The sequence below is a fragment of the Urocitellus parryii genome, chromosome 3 (assembly GCF_045843805.1).
Source record: "Urocitellus parryii isolate mUroPar1 chromosome 3, mUroPar1.hap1, whole genome shotgun sequence".
Classification (NCBI taxonomy): domain Eukaryota; kingdom Metazoa; phylum Chordata; class Mammalia; order Rodentia; family Sciuridae; genus Urocitellus; species Urocitellus parryii.
The window spans coordinates 206,716,696-206,739,807 of record NC_135533.1 but is presented as its reverse complement, the minus strand read 5'-3'; the positions used below and the strand labels follow the sequence as shown (position 1 = coordinate 206,739,807).

General features: G+C 47.4%; 1 protein-coding gene and 1 non-coding gene across 4 annotated transcripts; one reads left to right on the top strand and one right to left on the bottom strand.

The window, feature by feature from the left end:
- Window positions 1-329: 329 nt before the first annotated feature.
- Slc1a6 (solute carrier family 1 member 6) lies at window positions 330-14,323 on the bottom strand. 3 transcript variants are annotated; one of them, XM_077795725.1, is made up of 10 exons: window positions 14,119-14,323; window positions 13,231-13,368; window positions 12,187-12,391; window positions 11,131-11,173; window positions 8,929-9,272; window positions 5,472-5,705; window positions 4,256-4,450; window positions 3,572-3,591; window positions 1,541-1,694; window positions 330-525 (listed from the first exon to the last, which is right to left on the bottom strand). In XM_077795725.1, exons 1-10 carry the CDS (start codon window positions 14,321-14,323, stop codon window positions 330-332), a joined length of 1,734 nt encoding a protein of 577 aa, XP_077651851.1. The 3 variants fall into 3 exon arrangements, with proteins under 3 accessions (XP_077651851.1, XP_026245804.2, XP_077651852.1); XM_026390019.2 differs by lacking the exon at window positions 3,572-3,591 and having other exon boundaries at window positions 1,541-1,675; XM_077795726.1 differs by lacking the exons at window positions 330-525; window positions 1,541-1,694; window positions 3,572-3,591; ... (1 more) ...; window positions 5,472-5,705; window positions 12,187-12,391 and having other exon boundaries at window positions 9,219-9,272.
- A 1,911-nt stretch (window positions 14,324-16,234) lies between these two features.
- On the top strand, window positions 16,235-16,364 carry LOC113183724 (small nucleolar RNA SNORA1). The gene has a single exon (XR_003300899.2). It is a non-coding gene; the product is annotated as a small nucleolar RNA SNORA1 (small nucleolar RNA).
- The last annotated feature ends 6,748 nt before the right edge of the window (window positions 16,365-23,112 follow it).

The window sequence follows — 23,112 nt, the reverse complement described above, 5'->3', positions numbered from 1 at the left end:
TTTTTCTTTACCCTCTTCAGCTCCACCAGTCCTTGAGACAAGAAAGAACACCGGGTGACCTTTCTTCTTGTTGAACCTGAAGCCTCCTCTCCCCCAAAACCCAGGAGAAAACTTTCCTCCCCTTCCTGGCTCACTCCCTCTCTCAGCCTGTGCTCTGAGACAAACACAGACCCTGAATAGCTTTCACTCCTGCTCCTTTATCTTAGTCCCTCTCACAAAGAAGCCAAGCAGAACCTGTGTGCAGCCCAGGGTCGGCTGAGCAGCAGACTGTCCTCAGGGTCCCCTCCCCAGTCCCCTTCCTCCTGCCTTGGAGAAGAGCTGAAGGCCCCTCACATGGCACTCTCGTTGCCTCCCCGGCCCCTGGACGCCCCCTTTTCTTGTGTCATGAGTGACTTGTAGGGCTTCCCCAGGCTAGGGAGGGTGAGCTCAGCCTCCTGCAACTCCAGCTCCCTCTGGGACAAGTGCTCAATGACGGCCGCTCCAATGGAGTCCCCCAGCACATTGGTCATCGTGCGAAGCCGGTCCCTGGTAGAGAAGAGAGAGAAGCTGCCATTCGTGGGGACTTAGAAAGCTCCACAGAAGAAAGGCTGCACAGGGGGAGGCTCCCTGGGCTCACATTCCAGTCCAGTCTCTGACCACCTGACCTCAAGGGGGGCCTCCCCGTCTCTGTCCTCAGTTTCCTCTCCTGACAAAGGCTGGGCCAGCTCTGAGACACTCTGATTTGTTCTTAGCAACGTGATACTTTTTTAAGATGTAAATGTTGATACAGACAATTAGGGGCCATAAGCTGAAATGCATATAGAATCAGGAGAGTAACCACCATGAGTGAGTCAGCCAGGATGGGCCAACGGAGGTCCTGACCAGGGCAGGCTACAGACTTCCCATGGGACTCAAGTCCCCACCCACAGCTCCCACTGGGGTGAAAGTCCAGATTATGTTTATATGGATGGTGGATAGAAGGAAGGAAGGAAGGAAGGAAGGGAGGGAGGGAGGGAGGGAGGGAGGAAGGACAGCTGGGAGGGAGGACAGAACAGTCCTTATCTACCTAAAAATGATTTCCTATTGTCTTCACATAAAAGTGGCATTTTACTAGGTACATCATTTTAACTCATAAACCCACCAAGATTTAGCCCTCAAAATTATTTTATCCATCACTGAAAGGTGAAATTCATCAATCAAAATTCCTTCCTACTTAGTGTTGTAGGTGACCTGTTTTCTTCTCACTTATAAAATTCTTTTGGTTTTGAAATTAAAAATTTTTACCAGAGAGAAAAAAATACCTATTTTTTGTATGATACAAAGCCAGACCATGCCATGGAGCACCTTCTTATGATGTATACATGAAACAGGTCAAAAAGGAGCTGTTCTGGTTGATGGTAAAACCCTCAGGGTTTGTCTCCTCCCTGCTGTTTCCCACTATTAACTCTATGGGCTTTGGGGTCCACAGGCCGAGGACTCTCCAAGGACCCCTTTCCCTGCTGGATCACAAAACAGTGGGGCGGGGAGAGCTGGCATCAGGGTCCCACCCAAAAACACTCACAGGAACCAGTCCACAGCTATGATCAGTGTGATGTCTTCCGTGGGCAGCCCAACAGACGTGAGCACAATGACCATGGTGACCAGGCCGGCCTGGGGGATGCCAGCAGCCCCAACGCTGGCCGCTGTGGCTGTGATGCTACAAATGGAGAGAGAATACAGGAAAACAGGAGGAAGGAAGAGAGGGTGGAGAGAGAGGGGGGGGGGGAGAGAGAGAGAGAGAGAGAGAGAGAGAGAGAGAGAGAGAGAGAGAGAGAGGAGAGAGAGAGAGAGAGAGAGAAGGGGAAGGGGTCAGTTTCCCGAGGCATCTTAAAAATTCTTCAGCCAGTGCAGAAAGGGAAATCCTGCTCATGCGTGATCTCCCTCATGCATAGACTCTAAAGAAAGTCAGAAATCACGGAAGCAGAGAGTAGAACGGTGACTCCCCAGGATAAGGAGGTTGGGATAAAAATGCAGAGAGGTTGGTCAGAGTTTCAGTTATAAGATGAACCAAGTTCTGGGATCTATGCATGGTGACGATAATTACTGATATGCTACTGTATACTTGAAGTTTGCAAAAAGAGTGGCTGTTAGTGTTTTCACTACCCAAAGAAATGGGAGAAGTGGGGGTGACCATGTGAAGCAATGGATGTTCATTGGCCTGATGGAGATCATCATTTCACAATGTGTATGCATATATCAAATCACATTGTGCACCTAAAATATGTAGGAGTTTTATTTGTCAGTTATACTTCAATAATGCCAAGGGGGGGGGGGGGGAAGGACAGAAGTTTTTTAAAAGAAAAGTAGTATGCTGGGTGAGGTGGGCACATCTATAATCCCAGCGACCTGGGAGGCTGAGGCAGGAGGATGGTAGGTTCAAGGCCAGCCTCAGCAACTTAGTGAGGCCCTAAGCAACTCAGTGAGACCCTTCTCAAAATAAAAAATAAAAAGGACTGGAGATGTGAATGAGTGTTAAAATGCCTCTGAGTTCCATCCCCACTACCGAAAAGAAAAAGAAAAGTAGTTAAATATAGCTCACTAATTTAGAGATGGGAACATTCTGGACCATCCTGGGTCTAGAGATGTCCAGTGCTAGAGCCTAAATTCTTACTCAAACTTATTGGTTTTAAAAAATAAACAAAAGTAAAGAGAGCAGATCTAGGAATGGGCTAGATCTTAAATCCTGTATCAACTCTGATTGCCCAACATTGCCTAAAAGGACTCTAAAAGCCCATGAGCTACCAGGAAAGGTACTAGTAACCTGTGGGTGCCATCCTCTGCCTGGTGGCCTCTGAAACCTCTTAGCAGATTCTAAAATTTTCCACATCAGCAAAGGGAAGACGTGCTGGACAGTGATATTGGTCAAATTATATTGTTACATTGTGTGCATGTATGAATATGTAATAACAAATTCCATCAATGTACAGCTACAATGCATCAATTAAAAAGTGTGGAAAAAATTAAATTGTCAACATGGAGTTCCAGGAGATGCTTAGCCCAGAGGATGGCTCTGTCAGAACCAATGTGATCCATGGTTGAGCAAATGCTGGGACTGGTGACAGAGCATGGACTGTGGCATCAGGGTGGCATCAGACTCAAGGCATGAGCTGTCCAACACTGGACCTGAACCCAGAGTCTCCCTCTCCTCTTCTGTAAAGTGCAGGACATGTGCCAACCTTCTTACTATGAGCAGCAGAGGAGCACAGTGCTAGGACATGATATGTGCTTCAAGGTGTCAGTTACTGCTATCAAAAATATATCCAGGAAGTAAAATTCCATGTGAAGGCCCTGGGTTCAAACCCCAGCACCAGAACCACATAGATAAAATAAAATATTTTTTAAAATGGAGTAAAATTCTATTTTCTAAAAAGCCACATAATTTCTCCTGAGTTTATCCTGTTTGGATTTGATTTCCTTTGGTGGGGGGGAGCAGAGCCTTATGAATGGGTCTCAAGGAGGACAGAATGGTAAGTGAGGGAGCCCTTCCCTTGCAACCCCTGGCCCTGGCATAAACAATGACCTGTGGGAGCCCTTGGGAGGCAGGCAGCCCCCTCTGGATAGGTTGAGCTGATTCTATCAGGACCACCTCAAAAGCCTTTGGGTCGAGTTTAGAGTGGATCCAATCTAGGAATCTCCAAGCAGTCGATCTCTACCTGCTGCTAATGTATGAAGCATTACCTAGTAGGTCTCATGCCAGCCATCGTCACCAAGGTCTCTCCCTAGGAAGAAGCTGGAAGTGATGCCAAGTCCCCAGATCAACCGAAGAACACCCTCTAAAAGTCTCCCATCCTCACCTTTTCTGATAACTTCACTAAGACATTTCTCATGAGAAGTGCTCATTTCTGCTATTTGGGACCTTGATCAAAAGGATTTCTAAATTTGAAACTATCTTTGTGGCATGCTTCCCTACATCTGTGGTTTTTCCCTACATGTGATGGAACCAAGGTATCTATAATTATAACACAAACTTTGGGCTTTTAGGATATTCCAGCCACAGTTTGGAAAATTCTGGAAAAAGGGATGTCTCTCAACAGCGTGCGAGGGGAGAAATGTCTAGCACCCTCTTGTCAGCTATTGACAGCCTCAGGTGGCAAAGTCTCACCTTTAACCTCATCCAGCATCAGGCTCTCCCCATTTCTCCCTTGCAATGTCTGAGGCCTCCCCTGACGACCAGTTCTGGGTCCCTCCTCCCACCGTCACACTGATGGTCTCCCAGGTCCCAACTGAGGCACCTCACCTGATTGTGGTGATCTGGCCCAGGTTGAGCTCATAGTTGTTGACTTGAGCAATAAAAATGGCAGCCAAGGCCTCATAGAGGGCAGTGCCATCCATGTTGACGGTGGCCCCCACCGGCAGCACAAATCGGGTGATGCGGCGGTCTATACCCAGGCCCTCCTCCAGGCAGCGGAAGGTGATGGGCAGGGTTGCAGAGCTGGGGGAGAGAGACACCGGGAGTGGCAGGGGAGAGTGGTGTAGCACTGGACCCAAGGAGGACTCCCCTCGGGAACACGGAGGGGCCAGGTAGGAACACAAGCAAGAGGAGGAGGGCATGGGCACAAGGGTCCAGATGGAGAGGGGCGCTCCTCCTCATGAAGGGAGAACTCAGCCTTGCGGACAACCCAGGGTTGAGGCCTCTTGACTCACTTAAAGCCAAAGGCCTAAAAACCAACAGTCCAGTCCCAGATTGCTGACCTCCCACACCTGGGGGCTACGACAAGGGTATCACAGAAGACCCCAATTGCCCTCTGCCTCATGGTGCCCTGGGATAAACCCCAACTACTAACCCTCCACCAACACCCAGAAGAGCCAGAGTGACTCCATTAGTGGGTGACTTTGGCGGAAGGAGTGGGCATCTCTTGGGGGGTCAGCTTGCCACAGGATGTGTGCTCTGTCTGGTCAGGTTTATGTCATGCCATGAGAAACCTGGACTCATGGAGCATGCTTGGGCGTCCAACTCTATGGTGACCAGGGGGTGTAGTGGCACCAATCTTATTTAGTTACCAATTAAAGAGGCACGTTCTTCAATGAGCATTATGAGCAATAAAAATGACATTTTCCCCATCTATTTGGCTGTTGGCATATCTTCTCAAATTGTTTTGAATTTTAGTGATGGGGATTAATGAGGGGGGCTAATAAAGAGCCCCCTAAAAGTACCAAAAAGTGCACATGGAAGTCAAGAGAGCTTCCAGACACTATCTCAAGGGAAGATGAGACTCTTTGGGCTAGTAAATGACTGAGCTCCCAGGGCATTCTGGAACCTTCATCTGTAAACTCAAAATTGGCCCCTCCATATAAAACAGGTTCTCCTCCATATGAAATAAGTAATGGCCACCTGGGTCTCCAAGAGCTTGTGACAGGACTGTGCAACCAGAAGACGTTAATGGAAGGGGGAGAGCGGGACCCTGGAGAGCCCATGGAAGACAGGAGGAGGAGAGAGGGGAGCACGGCCATACCTGGAAGAGGTGCCCATGGCAGTGATGAGGGCCTGCAGCACCCCCCCAATAAAGGGGAAGGGGTTCCGATGGGTGATGAGGAAGTAGATGAGGGGCAGCACAACGCCAGCGTGGAGGAACAGGCCCACGATGACAGTCAGTGTGTACATGCCCAGCTGACCCCCAAGGACGGCCATGTCTTCCATCTCCAGAATCTTGCCAGCAATCAGGAACAGGATGCCCACAGGTGCATACCTGGGCAAGCCACACACCCGTCAGGGATCCCTCCCCACCTCCCCTCCAGCCCACAACACACCCCACCTCCTCCTGCCACTCACTCACACTCACCCCACACCAGAGTTCCCACGGGGCCAGGGCAGGCCAGCAGCCTTATGAGGGCTCCATCCCCCTCCCCACTCCAGGCCTCCCCACCCAACTCCAGGCCCCTTCCTAAGGAATGCAGGGACACTTACGAGTCTGACCTTCTAAACATCCGCTGTCTGCTGCCCTCAACTCCCGGTTCCGTATTTGTACTCCTTACCCCTCTCCCATCAGTGCGTGGTCTCCTGCCTCTCCAGCCTGGGCCCTGTCACTGCTCCTCCCACGGACACCTCGAAATCACCTGTGTATTCTCCACTCATTCAGCAACTACCTAATGAGCACTGTTTTCCAGGGGCATGCTTCCTGTCCTCACGGCACTTAGGCGCAGCCAGCGACTGAATGTTGGTACCCCACGCCCCCACAAAAAAAAAACGTGTTGAGATCCGAATCCCTAAGTTGAGGCATTAGGATGCAGGGACTTTAAGTCATGAGGGCAGGGCTCAATGATGGATGAGCATTTATATATTTTATATATATATTTTATATATATATATAATTATATATAATATAATTATATATGATATATATAATTATATTATGTTTTTTATATAAAAAATATATATATAAAAAAGAGAGGTGCTTTGCTCTTTCCACCATAGGAAGACTCAGGGAGTCTTTGGGTTGAGTTAGAGTAGGTCCAACCTAGGACCTACTGAACCAGAACGCCCTCCCCACACACTGAATCTGTGGGTGCCATGATCTGGATGGAATTTCCCACCCTCTAGGACTGTGAGAAACGGATGTTCCCTGTGTAAGTCACCCAGTCTGTGGTAGTTTTGCTATATTCCAAATGCACTAAGACACATTCTAATGGGGAAAACAGGAGGTACTCAGAGAAACACGAAATCCTTGGGGGACACGTTCTGGGGAGACGGTCCTCGGAAGCCTGAAACTGAGGACAGTGCTGGAGCCTATATATATTCCATGTTTTTTCCCCAATAAATACGGACTAATGGTAAAGTTTAATAAGTTAAACTTTAAAAATTAATTTAAAATTAAATGAGGCCCAGGGAGAGACAATAGCCAATGATACAATGAATCATGACATAGAAACTTGCTGTAATGACGGTTATTTAAGACTCATGAACTGCTTATTTCTGGAATGTCCCACTTGATATTGTTGGACCCTGGTTTACCGTGGGTAACTGAAATCGCAGAAAGTGAAACAGTGGATCAGAGGGGACCACCGCAATAACAAACGCCGGGTTGTGACAAGTGCACCAAGTGGGTGGTCAAGCAGGACTTCTCAGGAGAAGTGACTAAAGTGGAGCCCTGAATGGTGAGAAGGAACCGTGGGCATGTGGAGGGAAGCTCTGCGGCCAGGGCAAAGTCCCTGAGGGAGAAGGAAAAGAGGAGGCCAAGGAAGCAGGATCATCGGGGCCCAACTGCCTTTCCCACGGCCTTAGTCCATTGCTGTTGCTATAACAAAACACCGCCCTGAGGCTGGGGAATTTGTGCAGAAAATTAATTTCTCACAATTTGGGAGGCTGGGAATCCAATACCAAGGTTCCAGCCTCTGGGGGCCCTTCTTGCAACACATGGGAGAGGGCATCACGTGACACGAGCCCGGAGCCCGTCAGCTCAGGTCTCCACTCCTCTTCTTATAAAGCCACTAGCCCCATCACAAAACCCCACTCTTATGACTTCATTTAACCCTAATTACCTCCCAAAGGCTCTTCCTCTGAATACCATCAACATTTGAGTTTGAGGATTAAGTTTCCAACACACGGATTTTGGGGGGACACATGGAGACCACAGCGCACACAAACCAGCAGGTCACTCAATCCTGTGAGCTTCTGCCTGTGGTCCGTCATTCACCTATCCCCAGGCTGCCACTGCTAACTCCTCTGTCTTCAGGAATGGATGTCCTTTTTGATCACTCTCATGGTGAACGTAACGGAGGAGGTGGGAACCACTTGGAAAGTCAGCGCAATAGCTTGGGTCAAAAAGGAGGATGCAGGGGACTTCTCCAGCCCTATCTGTGTTTCCTAAGCTGGCTGGAGTGAGCTCTGGTATGTGGTTGCAGAATCCCCTCCAAGTCAAACCCTGAGACCTGTCTTACGCTTCTCCGTGGCCTCCATCCTTCTGCTTCCCCCTCTGCAAAATGCCTCAATCCTGGATCAATTGTTCGTGACTTCTTACCTCTGATAGTCACCTGGCACACCTGCACACTTTGCCAAACCAAGCCAATGACACCACTGTAAATTCATGGTTCCCAGTTCTATTGGGCCTCTAACACTCCCCGTTAATTCTCTGCTTATCCTTGATAGGCTCTCCCTTCTATTCCTATCTGAAAATCTTCCAAGCTGTCAAAGTGGCCTAAAGTCTCCTATACAACTTTCAAATTATTTGGGATGATGCTTGGATATGATTTACACATGTTCCCCAAGAGCTCATGTACTGGGAGTCTGGTCCCCGGGATGGCAATGTTAAGGGTGGTGGGACCTTTAAGAGGTGGGGCCTAGTGGGAGATCCTTAGGGTAAAGGGGGCATTGCACTTAGATGGGATCAAGGCAGTGCTCACGGGATCCTGAGTTAGTTCTAGTGAGAGTTGTTGTAAGAACCAGCCTAACCTCTCAATCCCTCTCTGGCTTCCTGTCTTGTGATATAATCTTTGGCTCTTGGGTGTGCCATCTACTGGGAGATCCTAAACAGTCAAGCTAATGCAAGCACCATGTCCTTGAACCTCCAGAACTATCTGCTAAATAAACCTCTTTTTTATGAAGTTACCCAACTTCAGGTATTTAGTTATAGTAATGAAAAACAGACTAATACAGGAATAAAATCCATAGTACGTTTGGTGTGCTTGGAAGAATGAATATAGATGAATGAGTTTCAATGAATGAATGATTGGTCAACACACAGAAGAATGAGTGAATGCACAAAGAAGATAGTCAACAAGTGAATAACTCAGTGCAGAAATACATGATGAGTTAGTGAGTTGGCGAGTAAATTAACCAATACATAGAGTAGATGAACGACTTTGGTCAGATGTCCCCAATCACTTCAACTTCCACACAGCCTGACTGGTCCCAGCCCTGGCTCCGCCCTTCCCGTGTACCAACACCACCGCCCCAGGGCACAGCCCAGCACTCACCAGATGATGATGCCCACCAGCCTCATAATAGCCTCATTGAGGCTGTCAAAGAAGTCCCTCAGGACCCGGCCCTTGTGTTTCATGCCACCAATGACCAGCCCAAAGGCCACAGAGAAGACCACGAGGCCCAAGGCATTGATACCGTTGGCTGAACCCGGCACAGGCACGGTCTCCTCAAAGCTGAGCACCTCCTGCAGGGTGCCCAGGGCCCGAGTGACATTTTCCAGGATGCTGGTTTCATTTTCCATTGAGGACGGAGGCGGCATGGAGGCACCCAGCTCAGACCCATTCTCTGTCCGCACCACGGTCCTGGTCACCACCCTCGTGCTGTACTGTGTCTTGAACTGAAATGCAGAGAGATGGGGCCCAGACTCAGTAGCAGAGTCACCTGGAGAAAGTCCTAAAAACACCAATTCCTGGTTCCCCACCCCAGAAAGTCTTATTGCTGATGAGAACTTGGCCAAGGCATAGAAGGAGGAGTGAATTAATTACTACAGCCATGACAGAAAATGGAACGGAGGGTCCCCAAAAAATTAAAAATAGGACACCATATGATCCAGCAAATCAGAATCACGAGGAGATGCAGATGGAGCATCCCTAGTCCGAAAATCCAAAATCCAAAATGTTCCAAAATCTGAAACTTTTTAAGCACTGACATGACGCATGTGGAAAATTCCACATGCCTGACTTCATGTGACAAGTCACCATCAAAACATAGATGCATTGAAAGTGTTGCATAAACATCACCTTCAGACTACACAGGAGGTATGCATGAAACATAAATGAATTTCATGCTTCTATTTGGGTCCTATCGCCAAGATAGCACATTATGTATATGCAAATATTCCAAAATCTGATAAAGTCAAAAATCCAAAACACTTCTGATCCCACGCACTTCAAATAAGGGATACACAACCTGTTCCTGCATTCCCACACTCCCTGCAGCACTATTCACAATAGCCAAGCTATGCAATCAACCTGTCTCTACCAATGGACAAATGGATAAAGAAAATGTAGAATATATTCATGATAGGATACTATTGTGCCTTCAAAAATAAGAAGAAAACCTTGAAATTTGCAACAACTTGGATGACAGTAGAAGACACTGCGCTTAGTGAAATAAGCCAGACATAGAAAGACAAACACTATATGATCTCAGATATATATGAAATCCACAAAAGGTAGTATCATTGAAATAAGAGAATGGTCACCCAAGTCTAGGTTGGTTGGTGGGGAAAAGTTAGGGAGATGTTGATCAAAGGGCACAAAATCTTAGGTAGGAAGAAGTTCAAGAAATCCATTGTACAACAGGGTGGCGCTAGTTAATAACACTGTACTGTGAAAATCACTGAGAGTAGACGTCAAGTGTTCTCAACACAAAAATGAGCATGTGAGGTAATGAATATGTTAATTAGTTCACAATGTATACATATTTATGCCCCATAAATAGACAGTTGGCCCTCCACATCTGTGGATTCCCTTTCATGGGTTCAATTAACCATGGATCAAAAATATTTGGAGGAGGGAAACTGGCTGTGAACTTAACATGTACAGACTTTTTCTTGTCACTATTCCCTAAACAATGCAGTACAACAACTATTCTCATTGTGTTTGCATTGCTTTAGGTATTACATGTGATCTAGAGTCGATTTAAAGTCTCTGGGAGGACTGCACAGGTTCTATGCAAACACTCTGCCATTTTATATACAAGACTCGAGCATTCCCAGATTTTATAATCTGCAGGGAACCAATTCCCTCCTGATATCAAAGGACAACTATATAATTTTTGCTAATCAAAAAACAAATTTTTTAAAATTAAAAAAAGTGTTTAAAAATGAGTGAATGAATTCACAAATGAGGGTGTGAATAACCAAGCATGAAAGAGTAAGTGTAGATTCCGCATTTTCATTAGCTCCCTGGGCCGTGCTCAGCCAGACTTTAAGGCGTCTCTCTTCACTATGTGTGGTCAGAAGTCCTGCAATCTCTACCCCAGCCCAGGCTGCCCTGGCCTGAGTCCTCTTGTCCTGATCACCACACCTGAGGGAACTCGATCCGTTCTCCTGGATTCCTCCATAGGCCCCTCCTGCCCGTCCCTCTCTCAGCTGCTTTTTCCCACCCCTCAGGCTTGGGTCACCCACCCAGCAGCAGGCCCCGCCATGGCCCTCCCAGCCACCTTGATCCAACTGGGTGCTTCCCACTGACCTGTTTGAAGCAGGCCTCCACAAGGTTGGGTGGAAACATATTTCTGCAGAAAAACATCAAAGGAAGGAAAAGTGGTTAGACCTTGGAAGAGAGCCTGGGGCGATACTTGTAATGATAACAACAATAATAATAATGTCAACCAACATAGGAATGCTCAGTCTAGGCCAAATGCTGAGTGAGGTACCTGACCTACACCATCTGATTTAACAGCTCTTTACTGGAGGACCTTATGTAGTTGCCCAAAGACCCACAGCTGCTAAAAGGTGCAGACGGGCCTAGCTGTGGTTTACCTAGGGTTTGTTCCCTCCAAAACATGGTGAAAATTGATTGCAGAGGTATTGGGAGGTGGGGCCTCAAAGAGAAGATTAGGTCATGCTGGCTTGGCTCTCATAGATGGGTTAATCCATTCATGGATCAAGGGCTTTAGGGATTAATGAGGAGTGGCTTTGTTATAAAAGCAGACTCTCTCTAGCACACTTGCTCTGTCTCACCAAGGATGCCCTCCGCCATGTTGTAATGCAGCAAGAAGGCCCTCACCAGATACCAACACCATGTTGTTTGACTTCCCAGCCTCCAGAATGTTAGCTAAATAAAACTTTGCTCCTTACAACTCATCCAGTCTTGGGTATCCTGTTGTAGTAACAGAAAATAGACTAAGACAAACCTCAGATCCAGGTCTATCTGACCCCTATATCATCTTAAGACCCCAAAACACCAGAGACAGTTCCTAAAAATCATCCAAGTCCATGCAATGCCCTAGCTGGTGACTAGGGCAGAAATACTGCCAACCTTGATTTTCTGGCTAGAAAATCTTGCTGCATAAAAGGATCATTCACCCTCAAATGGAGCTTGGGCTCCAAGACACTGCAGCTATAGCCTCCCCCAGCCTAAGGGTACAAAGATCATATCCTAGTTCTCTTGGAGGATATGTGCAAGGACAAAGGACAACAAATAGGTACCAAAAAATAGGAACCAAGGGGTGTCACCATTTCCAGGTTGGGTTTGCCTGCCTTGCTGCATGTTCATCCGGAAATCCCATCAAAATTAGAACATCACCTGACCAGGTCCATGAAGGCATCAGCTGTGGGGATGGTCTCAATGCGGCCCTCGCGATGCAGCCCCTCCTTAGAGCCCTTCCCAGGATGGATGATGGTGACCATGAGGATGCCAATGAAGACCGCAATGACCGTGGTCACCATGTAGTACACAGCTGCCCTCATGCCCATCCGCCCTGTTGCCTTGTTGTCCAAGGAAGCCATACCTGAGGACAGACAGTGCAGCCCCCGTACCCTCATTCATACCCCATCACCTACTCCCCATCCATCTGTTCCACCTCCCAAACCACCAACTCAGCAACCACTGCCCCAAACAACCTGTCCCCCTACACCTCACCCAGGGTCCCCCACAATCAATTCATCCACACCACCATCCCATTCCCATTCTATTTTCCAAAAACACCTTCACATCCCATCCCGTTCATTACCCCAAACACAACACCATCCACACTACCTTCCCTCTAACTCAAGCCAATCTTTTCAACCCCAACTCTACTGACTCCTATTTGCACATAACCTCATCTTCATCCCACTCCTTATCCCACAGTCCACCCCAAATCACAGCTCTCCACCCACCTCACTGTATGCTGAGTAGACACTGTTGGTGCTCCCATCCCACTCCCTCCCTACCCCCCATCCTGGCACCTCCACCTCACTAACCTTGTATACCCTATTCACATCCACCTCCTGCACATCCACCCTATAGCCCAGCTACCTTCCTTAGCTGACCATCCCTCCCTCCTCCACCTTTCCTTCCCCTCTGGATAACTTGAGCCCTGAAGGCTGGCATTTGACCTCCAAGGAGACATACAGGAAAGCTCCTGGGATAAGTGCTGTAGGTATACAGGAGCAGGAACCTCACCCTGGGTTCTAGTCAAGGACCTGGGTTTTGGCCAGGACCGTGGACCACGTGCAGGCTCCATGTTTGAGTAGCTGAGTTGGAAAGGTGATCCCAAGCTCCCATCCTGGGAACTGTCTTGGCTCTAGGTTCAAGCCTGGGTTCTGAGGGGATCTCGAAGGTCAACAAGGGACTGGGTTCTCTCACCTGTGACCAGGCTGGAGACAATGAGGGGCAACACCAGCATCTGCAGCATTCTCATGAGAAGCTCACCAGGGAAGGAGAAGTACTTGATCTGACGGTAGGTGAGCTGGTACGGGCGCAAAGCAAAGGCTAGGCTGACCCCTAGAGCCAAAAAGAGGGGTCCATGGAGTGGAGTGTGGGTCACTCAGCCCAGACAGGACCCACCCATTCCAAGAAGGCTTGTGGTAGGGGGATCAGTGAGAGAAAGAGAAAAACATTCTACAAGTACATGCACTTGTGTGCACATTGGCACAGGTGTACATTGCAGAAATGTAAGATTTGTTACACATTGATATGTGTGCAGACGTCTGCACCCATTCAAGCACACACATGCATGCACATATGAGTGCATGCTCATTTGTGAGCTTATACATCTGCCTGTGAATGTAATCCCATACACGTGAATTTGCATCTGCACTTTCTTGGATGTATACATACAGGAGACTTGTGCATATGTTACTATTTTCAAATATGGGGGGGTGTACATATATTTAAACACTTAAGACTGTAGAATGCCCATGTGGGAATGGATGTGCTTATAAGTTCTAATACATTCAGCCCTCCATATCCTCTTTCTCTGCTTCTAGTACCACAAGACAACTGTATATTTGTGTAAGTGTGCACAGGAATTTGCACCTGTAAATTCTGAGCACCCATAAAATATGTTCATATTTGTGCACGTGTAAACTGTGTACAGTGCACATATACATATGTGACAATGTGTGCACCCATAGGGGGTTGGAACAGTGGCAGGTGGGACGAGTGTGCAGGTGAGAGTGGCCGGCTGGAGCAAAGACACATGCAAGCAGGACGTTTCCCGGAAGTCCCAGCCCTCCGGGAAGCAGGGCTCACCTATGACCACGGCGCTGACAGTGAGCAGGATGAAGGCATTCCGGCGCAGGAAGCGCAGCACGTGCTCTCGAGTCATGGTCTGCAGGCGCAGGCGCGTGCGCAGCGCTCTCTGCTGCATGCTGTCCTGCAGCCCCTGCAGCCAGCCCACCCCGCCAAGGCGCTGGCCGCTCTCCCGCAGGAACAGGCTATTGCCGTGGCTGCTCATGGTCTACCTGCGGGTACAGAGGAGCCCAGGTCTGAAGGCAGGAGTGGTGGAAGGGGAAGGATGGGAGGATGGTGGGCACTGGAGGAAGCTCACAAGGCAAGGGAAAGATGTGTCCATCTGTTGGGCTGTGCCCTTGCTAGGACACCTGGGACACTGCCTGGAGTTCAAAAGTCATGTCCTGACAGCAAAGGGTCAAGGTCTCCAGAATCACTCCCGGGCATAGCTGGGAAGAGACGGGAAAGAAAACCATAAAATTATTAACACTTTCGCCATTTATGGCTTCAGTCCGCTCCATATTTCACCATTAGAAGGAATTGGGGGGCTGTCCCACCTCTCCATCCAAACTTCTAAGCCTTTGCTGAATGCCAATTGCATGCAGAGACCTGGACAAAACATCTTTGGGCCAGTCCCAAAGTTAATATAGTTAGGTGTCTGACCTGGAGATAACTAGAGTCATCTTTCCACGATGACAAATCTGCAGCTACCTGGCAAACAGAGGACACCCAATAAATGTAGCTGCCTGCGTGAATGCTCAGGTGAGCAACAGAGGGAAGGGGAAGCCACAGGGAGAGCAACAGTGATAATTCTTGTCTCCAGTGTGATATTCATGAGCCTCTCCAGGGTCTCAGGCACTAAACTCTGATGCTTCTCACTTCAGACACTAGTGTTTCTTACATTTGGCCATATCCAGATATCCTTATTAAAAGTATTATCTTTTAAAAAGTATCCAAATTAGAAACTTCAGAACACTACCTGGAATGTTGTTTTTCATAAATATAAATAAAATGCATGTAAAAATAAAACCTGCCCATCCATTTCCCAATAAATACCTCAAACGTATGGAGCAGCTAAGAAATTGTTATTTTCATGGACCTGAGAAATTTTCCCTTCATGGATCCCTTTCTCAAAAAAAAAAAAAAATGTTGAATTTAAATTAATGCAGTTCAATTGGAACTGCATTAGTGTAAAGGAAAATACAGATAACCTTGACTTACAGTGTTTCAGCTTTCCGAAGTTTCAAAGTGAAACATATTTGGTAGGAATCATACTTTGAATGTTGAATTTTGATCTTTTCCCAGGCTAGTGATAAGCACCATGACACTGCTGGGTGATACTGGGAGGCAGCAGCAAGCCCCAGCTACCAGCCAATCTGGCCATCATGAGCAGAAACAACCCACGTTCCACAGTGTGCGGTGTTGCTAAGCTCCGGTATTCAGTGGTAGATTCGAGGCTTTTTTTTTTCACCCCAGTGCTGGGGATGAAACCCAAGGCTTCACATGAGATGGGCAAGTGCTCTATCATTGACTTACATGCCCAGCTCTAACATGCAGTTTTGACTTACAGTATGTTCAGCTTACAAGGGATTTATCAGGACATTGCCCCCACTGCAAGACAACGAACTTAGGTATATTATTCTGTTTGTTGATTGGTGGATTTGGGGTGGGGTTTTTTGGGGAAGGCGGAGGGAACCGGGGATAAAGCTCAGGGACACTTGGCCACTAAACCACATCCCCAGCCCTATTTTGCATTTTATTTAGAGACAGGGTCTCACTGAGTTGCTTAGCACCTTGCCTTTGCTGAGGCTGGCTTTAAACTTGCAATCCTCCTGCCTCAGTCTCCCAAGCCTCTGAGATTACAGGAATGCACCACTGCTCCCAGCGATTGGTTGGCTTTTGAGATGGGATCTCACTATTGCCCAGGATGGCCTTGAATTTATAATCCTCCTGCTTCAGTTTCCCAAGTAGCTGGAATTACAAGCACACACCACCCACGCCTGCTGACACGTGATTTTGGAGCTAGATGGAGATGATGACCGCACAACAATGAGAAAGTACTAAATGCCACTGAGTGCCACTTTCCAATGTTTGATCTTATCTGAATTTCACATCAATTTTAAAAATTTTCTATCAAAGCTCATTCTACATGAGAATGGGCACTGTTGATCAGTGTCCAAAATAGATCAATGTGGCTAAATTGACACAGTTTATGCATCCATCACATTATATGTATGGCAGTGGTGACAATGAGACCTGTAACATTTTGCTTAAGCTCATGAGGAAAATATGTCATGAGAAAAATGTTGTCATTTCAATATTTAAAATGATTAATGAAACAAGTACTTTCTGCAATTCAAATCCTACCAGAAAAAAAATAGATCTATTAATGTTATATATTGAATCATTTTCTTTGACCTAAAAGTTCAATGCTTTCTTCTTATTTTTAAAGAAATGAAAATGTTTCTATGAGTCCCTGAAAATATCCTGGGCTCTGGGCATTGAGCCTCCTTGCCTGGGAGAGAAGCCACTGACCTACACTGACCTACTCCCAGCAAGAGTGGTCATACCCCTGTGCCAGGTGCAGAAAGAATTCTTTAGATAGACTCCCAGGCTCCCCCAACCATTGGTCTCTCTATCTAGGCAGCAAAGAAATATGGCAGGAGAATAAAGGGTGGGAGTAAATGAAGATGAAGCCCTCCATTCCTCTATCTGTGACCATGTCCCGTGGGACAATCCTCTGTTACAGTCAAAGCTCTCCTTTGAGTCCCTGCCCTGCCTGTTCAATCCTGAAGATAATGTCTCTCTCTGACCACCACCCCTCCATGTGATCCCCAAGTGCCACACCAACTTTGCTCAAGAGTCTTATCTTAAATTCCTTTCAGTTTCCCCTTGAGTGGATGTCTGATTCCTGAGCAATACACCAGATTCATCCGACTCAGGGGAAAAGCTCTCCAAACCAACAGAAGACATTTAGTATTGTACCCTGTGCTGGACTGTGTCCCTGATTTGTTTGCCTGGTTTACCTGTGACTGTGACACCTATAAAGGCTACTCTCGTGAGGGATCATGCCCCCGCCACCCCTCCTCACTCCCAATGCCTGAAACATCCAGGTCATGGCTGAGCGTCTCTTGGTGGCTTCAGTTCCACATTAGGTAGGTCCCTGGGTTTCTTTTTCCTGCCACTGGCTAAGCAGCTGTTTCTCTGGAATCACTATCTTCTTGTCCTCCTCTGCTCCTCATCCTCTTCCAAGGGATGGGATGTCTGCCTCAGTCAAGGCCCCTGCATCCTCCAGGTCTGAACCTGGTTTCCAACCTGCAGCCCAGGAGGGATTCTGCTCCAGATGGACAGGTCACCTGAGACATGAGGCTGCTTCTCACCTTGCTGGAAAAAACTCATAGTCACAAACCAGAAACTATGCAGGAAAAGGACAATTCCTCCCTCTCCTGATTTATTAAGTTCCCAATCATTAAATGGGAGCACAGATTTGCCCCTGGACACCAAGAGAGTGTTCAGCTGAAATCCAAACTAGACAGGAAAACTCCGGAGCCTGGAGTTTTGACTCTTTCCTTTCCTCTTCCTTTTAAGATGTAGGACAGAACAGGTGGCCTCCATAACTGCAATGCTACATCCACGGACTCAACCAACCTAAAATCAAAAATATTCAATGGTAGAAGGTGTGCTTAGCATGTGCCAGGCCCTGGGTTCAATTCCCAGCTCCAAAATCAAAAATAATAATAATAATAATTGCACCTGTACTAAGCATGTATGTACTGGTTCTCTAAATAATATCATATAACTACTATGTACATAATATTTATATTGTATTAGTTATTATAAATTATCTAGACAGGATTTGTAGTATATAAGAGGATGTGCATTAATTCAATGCAAATATTAGGCCATTTTATATCAGGGACTTGAGCATCCAAGGGGTTTGGTATCCCTGCAGGTTCCTGTAACCAAACCCCTGCAGAGACCTAAGGACAGCTTCCTAGAGCATGAGTTGACAAATCACAGTCTATGAGCCAAATTCAGCCCACTGCCTTTTTTTAAATAAAGTTTTACTGGCACACAGCCGTGTTCATCCATTATGTATTCTCTACTAATGCTTTCAAGCTCAATGACTGAGCTAAGTTGTTGTAACAGAGGTCACATGAGCAGAAAAACTGAAAAAATTTTTACTCTCTGGCTCTTTACTAAAAATTAGAAAATAAAATAAAATTTTAAAAATTGCCAACCTCCAACCTAGAGAAAAGCATACATGAGCTCTGTCTTTCAAACCCCGATACCACCTTGCAAGAATGGGCCGGGGACTGCTGTGTACCTCAGATGGCTCAATGCACTTGGTACATGATGACCACACGTGATGACCACAAAACAGAGGTCAAATGTGGTTGATAAAAACAGACACTCAGGGGCTGGGGCTGAGGCTCAGCAGTAGAGCACTTGCCTTGCACGTGTGAGGCACTGGGTTTGATCCTCAGCACCACATAAAAATAAATAAACAAAATAAAGGTATTGTGTCCCACTACAACTAAAAGAATATATATTAAAAAACAAAAACAGACACTCAACAGACACACAATTGAGAACAGAGAAAAAGGCTCAAGCTGAAAGGAGACTATCTTCCTATCAACTTTCACAGTCCTGTCTGCATTGTAGAAAGGTATAGCTGTGGCTTATCAATTTAAAAAATACATAAATTTTTATTTTTTTATTTTTAACTGACACACAATAATTGTTCATATTTATGGAGTGCAATATGATAATTCAAAACATGAATATGATCGGGGTATCAGCATTTCCGTCACTTATCATTTAAAATCACTTATCATTTCTTTGGGTTGGAAGCCTCTGAACTCCGCTCTTCTAGCTCCTTGGAAAATATATATAATAAATTGTTGTAAACTACAATCACCCTACTGTGCTCTACCACTCAGGAACATACTCTTCCTAACTGTATTCAGGCCTTGTTCTCTGTCTCCCTTTACTCACCCGCTTTCCACCCTCTAGTGACCACTAACTAGTCTGCCATCTGTGAGATCAACTATTTTAAGCTTCCACAGATGGCTGAGAACACACAGCATTTGTCTTTCTGTCCTGACTTAAAAAAAAATAATAAAATCGATTTTAAAATGCTTGATTCGAACTGGTTCTCCCAAGACCTTGACCTCAACTTGGGCCTCTCTGGATCTCTCTGAGACAGCTGGAGGGTCATTCTCCCCTCACCCTGGGCTCTCTTTTCTGGCCTGTCCTGATTCTAGACCCTCACTTAGCCCTGTCGCTTAAGCTTCCCAGAAATGGTCCTTATAGAGTCCCAAGTCCCTTCAGGGTGAGGGCCTTGAGGCTGGGTCTCCTTCCGCGTCCCCCAGCCGCAGGACTCATGAGATGAGATGAGGGGCTGTCCCTAGACACAAAGGGGAGAAAGAAAGAACCTCCTAACCCCTAAGGCCGAAGCAAGAACTAAATCAGACCTTCAAGACTGAGATCCCTGAAAATAAAGGGTTGACTGAGCTGTACAGATGCTAGCCAAAAGGTGACAGGACCAGTCTTAGGACAAACTCCCAAAGTGACCAGCCGCATGGCCAGATGGCAGTTGAAACAAGGGTGTTTTATAAAAAAAAAAAAAAAATTGGAGATAAGAAACAAGTTACTTACATTGACCTTATGTTGGCTGTAAATAAGGGGGCAGGGCAGGGGACACTGGCAGAGCCCTGGGACAGAAGGTTAGTCTATGAAGAGTTCTTGCTATTTCTTGGTTAGTTCCAAGAGCAGAATCTAACGTGGCCTTGGAGAGTGATGGTCAGAAACAGGAAAGCAATGTAAAGCAGGTTTTTTGTTGTTGGGTTGTTTTGGATTTTCCTTCTTCTTTTTCTTTGTTGATTTAGTTTAAAGCCTTGACTTAAAATGACCTCTCTTTCCTCCCGCCATTCTCTGGCTTATAACTTATTTTAGGACATCTCAGAGTTCTTATACACAGCACCGTGGGCAAAGCAAGGAGGTTTGCTATACATTTTATCTCAACACTGTGCTAGCCAGAGGAGTGAAGAAAGGGCAGGGAAAGATGAGGAGAAAAATCACCTCTCGCTCTCTCTCGCTCTCTCTCTCTCTCTCTCTCTCACACACACACACACACACACACACACACACACACAACCTGAACCCACAACCTCACATGCCTCTAATGTGCAACTACATATACACAATCCCTTGCGGACACACCATCATACACAAACTCTTCAGACATACAACCACACACATCTCACACACATGCAACTCTATGCATGCAGCACCAGTCATACAATTCTCACACCCGCGTGCGCCACATCCATGTACACCATCAGACACATTTTCACTGCCCTGCACAACCAACCTTCATAAATCAAATTAACACCTCTCTCTCTCTCTCTCTCTCTCTCTCTCTCTCTCTCTCTCTCTCTCACACACACACACACACACACACACACACACACACCTGGATCCCCTGCAGCGGTGGCCAGTCTTAGCCACACCTGGTAGGTCTAGAATTGCAGCCATTAACCCGGATAGGAGAGGGACCCAGCCGTGCAAATGGATAAGGCACCAGGTTAAATGGAAAAACACGCCCACGAGTTGAGGCCACCGGATGGGAAGGTGGCAGATGGGCAGCAGCGAGACCTGGGGAGAATTAAAGCGGTGGATCATCAGGGTGACCAGGGTGGAACGCAGCGACGATCCTAAGGGGCAGTGAGGACCTGAGACAAAGGGCAGCCGAGAGGTGGAGACTGGGGGCGCCGGGGGCAGCCCTCCGTCTCCGATGGCCGCCAGCCAGGAACCTCAGGGGCCCAGCGCGCGCCAAGTCCCCGCGCCCACCTGGGTCTCCCCACTCACCGGCGTCCGGAGCCGCTGGACGGCCCACTCGCGCCTCGGCCTGCGCGCTGCGCCCAGTTCAGGAGCCGGAGCCCGGCGAAGCGCCCGGCCGGGGCCGCGGGGACCCGCCAGGAACTGTGAAGCGCTGGCTCAGGGACCGACCGCGGAGGCACCGGCGCGGAGCCGGGACGCGCTGTGCAGCTGGCGGGATCCGAGCTGGCCCTGCGCTCACGTGGGTGCGGGGGCTCCGGGTGGCCGGGGGAGGGGGCGGGATCCCCTCTGGGACGCCCCCCGCCTCCCCCGCGCCCAGCTCCGGCTCTGCTGCCGCGCGGGAGAAGGGGAACCGCGTGTTTGAGAGGGAGGGGGACGGAGGGTGGGCGGGGGTGAGTGGCCTCTCCGGCACTCAGCCTCCGCCCCCTGCTCGGAGCCGCGCCTCCAGAGCACTCCGAGGCCGAACATCCCCGCGGGAGCTAGGGGACCAGGCCTTGGCACCGCTGGGCCGCGCCCACATCCTCTGCGGAGGTCTTGAGAAGGCCGGGGCGCGAGCGTCTCGTGACAACAGCCACCATGGGGGCTCAGAGGTCCCTCTTCTCCCTTCTGGTGCTCCTTCTGGCCTTGCCGCTTGGCCGCTGTGTGCCTTTGGGCCAGTTCCCTTGGGTCTCCGAGACTGGCCTCTTCTTCTAAACAAGGGAGAAAATTAAAGCGCGCTAGGGTGGAAATGCTGTTAGGAAAGGTAATCATTGCTATTAAGATTGCAGTTAGTATATTTCTTCGCTATCTGCATGGTGCATAGGGTAATGTGTATCTGCTTTTCCTCTCAAATGGCGCTGATTTCGTTGTTTCCAACATCTTCGATCTCTCCTGAGAACTAATGCCATTTAAAGAGCTGAGCAGAGAGCCCAGAACAGGAGCTCCATACATCTTTGCAGTTGTTGTGGTGGTAGTGGTTATTATTGAGCCATTGTTGACAGGGTTTTTTTTTTTTTTTTTTTTTTTTTTTTTTGGTTATATTTTATCTACACACCCCTATGAAGTAGACAAGGGACAGGCACTCAGAGAAGTTTTATAATTTGCCCAAGCCAAAGAGCAGCTGTCCCAATTCTAACTCTATCCACACAATCCTGGCTCTGATGCTTGAACATTTTCTAAGTAGGTGGTTCTCAAACAGGTGTATCTGACAAGCATCAGGAGAGCTTTTCAAAATCCTGATCTCTAGACCAATCAAGTCAGTGTCCCTGGGAGTAAGGCCTGGGTGCTGATACATTTCAATACTCCCCAAATGATTCCAAAGTGTAACTAAGGATCCCCTGGGCCACATCTGCCACCCACCCCTGCCACCTCCCCACTCCCTCTTTCAGTCACTGGCTGTGCTTGGATATTTCACTTAACCTCTCTGAGCCTGGAGCTGTCTCTGAGAGCCTGGTTCTCACAGTCATTTACTCCACAAATATTTATTTTACACCCATGGTGCCCCTGGGTGTGCTAAAGCCTAGAGATACAGCAAGAAAGATGACCAAACACTTGTTCTGTTACATGAAATAAAAATTAAATAGAATTGCAATGGTTCTCTAACTATTGGGACTTGGAACCCCTTTACATCCTTCTTAAAAACCATAGAGGATCCAAAAACACATCACTGAGGGGCATCCTACAGTCTCCTGATGAATCTTCCTCAAAACTGTCAATGAAAGTCTCTGAAACTGTAACAGTCAAGGAGAACAATCGCCAGGTGATAGTTCACTGGTGTCCTGGGATAGAAAAAGGCTTCGGGTTGATCTTTCCTAATCCAAAATGTTCAGAATCCAAAGCTTTCTGAATGTAGACATGACACGACAGTTGGAAAATTCCTCACCTGATCTCAAGGAATAGGTCACAGTCAAAATGCAAATACCATAAAATGGTACATAAAATTACACTCAGGCTGTATGTATAAAATATATAGGAAACATCTCTGAATTTCACATTTAATCTGGATCTCAACCTCAAGATGTTACATGTATGCAAATATTCTATAATCTGGGAGAAACAAAAATGGAATCTGAATCACTTCTACTCCTAAGTGCTTCTTTCAACCTGTGTACGGGAGGAAATGAGGAAATCTGAATACAGTATGGGCTGTAGTTAAAAGTGACATATCTATGTAATAATAGTTCAAAATGTATC

Bases quoted from the DNA above. Each gene is read 5' to 3' on its own strand.
- Slc1a6 (XM_077795725.1), bottom strand. From the start codon at position 14,323: ATGAGCAGCCACGGCAATAGCCTGTTCCTGCGGGAGAGCGGCCAGCGC. The intron at 4,451-5,471 runs GTATGGCCGTGC...TCTCTCCCCCAG, and splicing joins GCCATGGGCACCTCTTCCAG to CTCTGCAACCCTGCCCATCA. The intron at 1,695-3,571 runs AGGGGGCTGCCT...CTGTTTTCCTGT, and splicing joins AATCAGCTCAACCTATCCAG to ATTCTCTCTCCATTTGTAGC.